Genomic DNA, 7,500 nt, shown 5'->3' with positions numbered 1-7,500 from the left:
GAGACGGTCCGGAGACAGGAGACGGTCCGGAGACAGGAGATGGTCCGGAGACAGTCCGGGACCACACTGAGGATGGCAGGAAGACAAGGGTTCCTCTTCGTGTCTTTTTCTTCGTCTCTTGTCTCCTCTCTCCTGATTGGCTCTCGCACATGTCGGTCTGTGTGTGTTTGAATCTGTGATGCTAACTGTATATGTGATGCTAACTGTATGATATGTTGCTATGGAAACAAAAAACAGATTCTTGAATGTTTATGTAATGAAGACTAGATTTTTTTTCAATTTCAACGTATTTTTGTGTTGATGTGTAATAAGTACTGCTGCTGTAAAAAGTCCAGGAGTGTGTGTGTGTGTGTGTGTGTGTGTGTGTGTGTGTGTGTGTGTGTGTGTGTGTGTGTGTGTGTGTGTGTGTGTGTGTGTGTGTGTGTGTGTGTGTGTGTGTGTGTGTGTGTGTGTGTGTGTGTGTGTCACACATGAGTCTGCATCCGTTGTGTGTGTCTTTGGGAATAGTCCGATGGCGGAGAGGAGTAGGAGAACCGAGTGGAGCTTCCGTACTTTCCCAGTCCCGTTTCAGGACTTTGTTGTCCCGGTCCCGGCCCTGGTCCTGGTCCCGGCCCGCTCCCCTGTCCCGTTGGATACATCTCATAGGCCGGCCCCTCCTCTATGGGCGGGGCAAAGCCCATGCGGTAGCTGGGATACTGGGTCGGGTATCCGTAGTTGTCGTAGGGCAGCTGTGTCGTGCTGTCCAGCAGGCCGCAGTCTCCGGGGTAATCTCCGGGAGACGGGAGCGCCGGGTTGGGTGGAGCCTGCTGGCTCTGAGCGACCCGGGACAAGGTGTTGAACTGGGCGTAGGTGGTGTGGGACATCCTGGAAGGCGGGCGGGGGTCGTAGCAGCCCGCCCTGGAGCCCGGCACCCCACTGGGGGGAACGGCTCCGCCGGTGGCAGCTGAGGGTCCGCTGGGCGAGACGCCGGCCGGTCCGCCGCTCGGGTTGGGAGAGCGGAACTCCCCCTGGTAGTGGACGACTCGGGACTGCGGCCGCGCCTCATCGTGGGTGGTGGCTCGGACGTTGTAGTAGCCGTTGGTCGGATCCTGAGAGCAGACGGATGATTAGTTCTTTCTTTATGAGAAGAAGAAGAATCAGTGAGACACACCAAGAACACGTGTTTCTGACATCCATCAGCAACAGTTTGTTTCAGCCATAAAGAAATAAGGAAGACAAGGAGCTGCGTTTGACCTACAAATAACTACATGAAGCACACGTATGTAAACTCGTTAAATTAAATAACCTGGAGAAGAAAAAAAAGAAGAAATAAAAAGACTTGAGTGTAAAATACATAAACAAGTTCAACAAAGTACAAATCTGAGTGTTCAGTTTGTGTCGTTGCTCTGCAGGCTGCAGTGATGCTGTTGTTCCATGTTACATACAAACATGGTGGTGAGTGATGCAGCACACAGATGTGGATGACACGTTATCACACGTTATGACATGTTATCACACGTTATCACACGTTATCACACGTTATGACATGTTATCACACGTTATCACACGTTATCACACGTTATGACATGTTATCACACGTTATCACACGTTATCACACGTTATGACATGTTATCACACGTTATCACACGTTATGACATGTTATCACACGTTATCACACGCTATGACACGTTATCACACGTTATGACACGCTATGACACGTTATCACATGTTATCACACGTTATGACACGTTATGACCCGCTATGACACGTTATGACACGCTATGACACGTTATCACATGTTATCACACGTTATCACATGTTATCACACGTTATGACACGTTATGACCCGCTATGACACGTTATCACATGTTATCACACGTTATGACACGTTATGACCCGCTATGACACGTTATGACACGCTATGACACGTTATCACATGTTATCACACGTTATGACACGTTATGACCCGCTATGACACGTTATGACACGCTATGACACGTTATCACATGTTATCACACGTTATCACATGTTATCACACGTTATGACACGTTATGACCCGCTATGACACGTTATCACATGTTATCACACGTTATCACATGTTATCACACGTTATGACACGTTATGACCCGCTATGACACGTTATGACACGCTATGACACGTTATCACATGTTATCACACGTTATCACATGTTATCACACGTTATGACACGTTATCACACGTTATGACACGCTATGACACGTTATCACATGTTATCACACGTTATGACACGTTATGACACGTTATCACACGTTATGACACGCTATGACACGTTATCACATGTTATCACACGTTATGACACGTTATGACCCGCTATGACACGTTATCACATGTTATCACACGTTATGACACGTTATGACACGTTATGACACGCTATGACACGTTATGACACGTTATGACACGCTATGACACGTTATCACACGTTATGACACGTTATGACACGTTATGACACGTTATGACAGCTTTACCTGGAAGTAAACGCTGCGCTATGGGATACAAAACATGATCTCAAACATATTCTCCGTCCCTCCGTTATCTCTCCGGGTCGGGTCACGGTGTCAGCAGGTCAACCCAGTTGGCCCAGACTTCACTCTTTTTGACTCTTTTCGTCCTGGAGGATCCAGAGGTCCGGTCAGCTGACTCCTTTCAGAACAAACTACTGGCGTCTCCCGCCTGATACTCGGTCTGAGGCTGAGCCCGGCCGCTTGTAACCACGATCTCGTTCCTCGTTCTCAGATCGAGCGCTAAATCGAAAGCTTGACTGACACCTGGAGAACGTGATCGGTTGACAGGTCTGCTCCTCTCTTCACTCCTAGAGCGCCCGGCCAGGACGGTGCCCCGGTTTCCTTTTCCGTGCGAGGTGGCTGAAGTGCGTTGGCGGCGGTTCATTGGGGTCACTCGAACCATTCTTGGTCTGGACTCTCACCTGGGACCCGTCTGCCTTGGGACACCCTCCCAGGGGCTGATTCACCGGGCAACACAGCTCCCGGCATCACAGACACTCTCAGACTCCTCCACCACGATGAGGTGGCGACTCTCGGAGGAATTTACTGTTCCGGTTATTTCAGGAAAGAGAAGATGTAGTTTGAGCCGGCTGGTTCTCAGTGGCACCGTCTCACCTGACTGGAGAACCCTGCTCATCACAGGTGAGTCTTTAAACCTGCTCTGGAGAGGCGGGGCTTCTGAACTCAGTTCAGATCGAAGGAACCATGAATCATCATGAAGAGAAGAGCTGAGAGATGAACATGACCACGGCGCTCATCTACCATGCAGAGCGTCACATCATACGTGTTCTCCTCGAAGGTCCAGCATGCACCCACCCATGTCTCACCTTGAGCTCGTACTCCTCCCGGGTGTCCCCTTCGCTCCGGACGTCCTGCTTCAGGTCCATGTCGTCTTTGAACGGCTGAGTGGAGGGAGAGAGGGAAACAGAGGGCAGAAACTAAACCATCAAACAACGAAACGAACGAAACACACACGGAGAGAGAGAGGGAGGGAGGAAGGGTGAGAGAGGAGAGGAGCAGGGAGAGATGGGGGAGGAGGGAGAGAGGGGGGAGGGGAAAAAGAGTTTCAGCTTTTTCATCCCAAGAGACAGAAAGACGACAAACGCTGAGCTGTGAGCGCCGACGAGCGATTCTGGAGGGAACACAGTGGTTCTGTGTGTGTGTGTGTGTGTGTGTGTGTGTGTGTGTGTGTGTGTGTGTGTGTGTGTGTGTGTGTGTGTGTGTGTGTGTGTGTGTGTGTGTTACTGTGTGTGTGTGGGTGTGTATGTGTATGTGTGTTACTGTGTGTGTGGTACGATGTATGTGTGTTTATCTCCTGCAGTATTTCCTCCTCCTCCTCCTCTTCCTCCTCCTCCTCCTCCTCCCCTGGTGACTCAGACGGGTTTCTACTCACAGAGTACATGGCCTTGACCATCCTGGTTGCCGTGGAGACATTGGCCACCTCCTCCTCCAGGCTGTGCGTCTCCTTGTTGACCGTCTCCACCTTGATGTCCGGTTTACCGAGCGTGACGCCGCGGCGACCTGAAGGACAGCAGAGAGTCTGAGTCAGCGAGACGACAGGTGATCCATTCATTCACTGGTCAACAGAACCAGGTCCGAACACTGGTCCTGGTCCGTTCATCTCGTCTGGGCCATATTCTGACTTTTTATTCCTCTCTTTATAAAGAAGCACCACAACGATGGAACAAGATGTCAGAAAACTTCTGATTTCTTTATGAGCTCGACTCAGTAGGTTCTGTTTCCAGCTGGTTCTGTTTCCAGCTGATTCTGTTTACAGCTGGTTTAAAGCTGGTTCTGTTTCCAGCTGGTTCTGTTTCCAGCTGGTTCTGTTTTCAGCTGGTTCTGTTTGCAGAACAGCTGGTTTACAGCTGGTTTTGTTTACAGCTGGTTCTGTTTCCAGCTGGTTCTGTTTCCAGCTGGTTCTGTCAGCATGTCAGCAGGAGCAGAAAGACTGCAGAACGGGTCGAGGAGGAAGAACTCATTTAATTCTGGCGTGGGTCCAGATCGGATCACCTTCATTAACATTGTGAGGAATGTGTTCGTCCTCTGAGGCGCCGTTCATCTTAAAATCATAACGACATCAGGACACGTTCACAGGCAGCACGAGTCCTCCGGGACCCGCATGAAGTCAGTCTAAAGGTCTGAAGTTGGACTGAAGTTGGACTGAAGTTGGACTGACGTCGGTCTGAATCCACATTCACAGGCTTATAGATGAATAGAAGCTGAATGTTCATATTTACATTATAATCAATAATAAAGTCTGGACTCTGTCTCCAGGCAGCTCGTTTTCCATCTCACACGTTTAACACGTTTGTCTCGTGTCAGATTTGATAAGTTTGGTCCCTTTGACATTTAAACAATCATTCTGAGGTGAAGTTTTATTTCCTGTCTGCAGAGGGCGTCACTGAGCTGGGACTCATGTCACAAGGTAACAGAAGATTCCCGTGGAACATCGCTGGTTTAGTTAAAGTAAAGACTTCCATCTGACGACAGACGGTTCATCTGCGGGAGTTTGTGTTTGTAACGCGGCGCTGTTATCAGCTCTGCTCCACAAAATCTACCGTCATCCCTGGAAGTCCCTGCGGGGACTCCGCCAGTCACCTTCACCGTCTCCGGCTCTTTATTTACAGCAGCGGCTCAAAGACGCGGCGGCACGTCGTCGGCTTACAGAAGCAGCTCCTGTTAATTAGATTGCTGCAGGCTGCAGAAATAACATACAGGAATTCATCTTTTAAATACTATTCACCTTCCACCGCTGCGTTTATTTATGTACCTTATCTGGTGAACAAGTGGCATCAAACATGATTCACGGAGAATAATCGTTCGATTCTTCAGAATGAAAACGTTCAGTGGGCGTTCAGGCCGTTTGCCACATTATATGAATATTCATTAATCTCATTTGAATAAAGGCTATACGGCTGGCATATGTCCCTCTATGGGACGGCTGAGTGACAGACAGGAGACAGACAGGAGAGTAACACGTCTCAGAAACACTCACTGCCTTTGCGTTGGCGGTAGAAGAAGAAGGAGAGCGCCAGCAGGAACATCAGCAGCAGGATGGAGGAGCCCACCGTCCCGCCGGCGATGATCCCCACCGGGACAATATCTGGAGGGACAGGGGGACAGAAGACAGATCTTCAAACAAAATACATGCAGCTCATTCATGAGCCTTGAAGAGGAATCTGTAAAGTTTATCCATTTATTTATTTACAGAAACATCCCTGAAACAGGAAGCTGACAGTCGGTCATCTGTGCGTTTGTCTTTGTGTAGAAGTGTGATGTGTCGACATTAGGACACGTTCACGGGCAGCACGAGTCATCCGGGACACGCATGAAGTCGGTCTGAAGTCGGACTGAAGTTAGACTGAAGTCGGACTGAACTCGGTCTGAAGTTAGTCTGAAGTCGGTCTGAATTTAGACTCAGATAGGGTGGGTCTGAAATTGGATTGAAGTCGGTCTGAAGTTGGACTGAAGTCGGTCTGAAGTTGGACTGAGATTGAAGTGGGTCTGAAATCGGACTGAAGTCGGTCTGAAGTTAGACTGACGTTGGACTGAAGTTAGCCTCTAGAAGAGGACTCTATGAAGTTTATCCATTTCTGTATTTAGAGAACCATCCCTGAAACAGGAAGCTGACTCGGTCAGAGCTTCAGACACAAACAGAACATATAACATGTAACATACACCAGGCGTGTTCCCACCTGTCTCCTCCAGCGTGATGATCATGGTTCCTGGGCCGAAGGAGTTCCAGGCGGTGCAGTTGTAGGGCGAGTGGAAGTCCGACTCCATGACATTGTTGATGGTGAGGGTGGAGAGGACGGCGCCTCCCTGTGACGGAGGTTTGCTCTGCTCTACAGTGTACCGCTCCATCAGCGTTCCTTTCTCCTTCTCCCACACGTTCTCCTTCCACGCCCACACCTGCAGCACACGTCATAGTTTCACCTCCAATCATCAAGTACCTGAGATACCAGGCGTGCACCTGGAGGCACTGCGTCACCGCGTGCAGTACACCAGGCTGTCCACCAGAGGAGCGTGAGTAAATCTGTGCAGGTGGGCGTGGCTACAGCAGACCGTGACCGAGGAGGCCGGAGTTCAACACCACCAGCAAACAGTTTTTGTGCATCATCCATCAGTGATGTCATCAACCATCAGTGATGTCATCGTTGGTTTGTGAACGTTATGAATCCTCCAGTTCAGATTCTGTCTGTCACCATCTTTGCTAGTTCGGAGCGGTTCGGAGCAGGAAGTGACCATATTTGGACGAGCTGGGGGAGGAGCCAGCGGTGGATCTGACCGATCTGACTGGAAACCTGACGATACTACGTCCCGCCCACCGATAGCTGTAACCTGACTGCACCACAGGCCTGTCAATCAAACAGACACGCCCCCAAAACCAGGTCTTCTTGAATCTTCTTTTCTAATGAATGAGGGATTATTTTCAGATGGACCTCCAGAAAACTAAGAAGAAGGAGTGACTTTAGCTAACGAGATAATGTGTGTGCAATTAAAATCTGTGCAGCAACTTTTCAGATTTGAGAAGAAAGAAATCATAAATAAAGCAGAGCAGTGACACACACATTAACTCGAGCAGGTTTTTCTACTTAAAATCTGCCAACGACACATTTTTGAGTTTTATGAAATATGAATCATGATGATATCAAATATACATCCAGCTGTGTGTCAAGTTAATGGACCTTTTAACCTGGTCGGAAACATCAAATAAAAATGTGATCAAAACTAAGGACGAATTTAAATCTTCTACTTTTCATTTATCTATCTGACGTTGTCTTCCTCAGTCTCATCTTCATCACTCAGTTCTGCTGCAGCTCCTCACACACACACACACACACACACACACACACACACACACACACACACACACACACACACACACACACACACACACACACACACACACACACACACACACACACACACACGCAGCCAGCATCACCCTCCATATTTCATGAGTCCCTGTGTCTCC

At 48.9% G+C, this 7,500-nt stretch overlaps 1 protein-coding gene across 3 annotated transcripts in view; it reads right to left on the bottom strand.

Annotated features, from left to right (window-relative positions):
* Positions 1–7,500, bottom strand: part of kirrel1b (kirre like nephrin family adhesion molecule 1b) — a 51,937-nt gene that overhangs the window by 188 nt on the left and 44,249 nt on the right. For 2 of the 3 annotated variants that reach the window (XM_069708880.1, XM_069708878.1), the window contains exons 11-15: positions 6,218–6,434; positions 5,518–5,625; positions 3,913–4,040; positions 3,347–3,457; positions 1–1,088 (exon numbers count right to left, since the gene is read on the bottom strand). The exon at positions 1–1,088 is cut by the window's left edge and continues 188 nt beyond it. In XM_069708880.1, coding sequence (XP_069564981.1) covers positions 465–1,088; positions 3,347–3,457; positions 3,913–4,040; positions 5,518–5,625; positions 6,218–6,434 — 1,188 coding nt within the window. In that variant the 3' untranslated portion in view covers positions 1–464. The remainder of the gene's footprint in view (positions 1,089–3,346; positions 3,458–3,912; positions 4,041–5,517; positions 5,626–6,217; positions 6,435–7,500) is intronic. The other variant, XM_069708879.1, reaches the window with a different exon arrangement.

Source organism: Brachyistius frenatus, unplaced genomic scaffold (genome assembly GCF_029030835.1).
Source record: "Brachyistius frenatus isolate BFR_SWC_R1_liver_20210118 unplaced genomic scaffold, ASM2903083v1 Contig_79, whole genome shotgun sequence".
In the NCBI taxonomy this organism is placed as follows: domain Eukaryota; kingdom Metazoa; phylum Chordata; class Actinopteri; family Embiotocidae; genus Brachyistius; species Brachyistius frenatus.
This window is presented reverse-complemented; position numbering and strand designations above follow the sequence as displayed.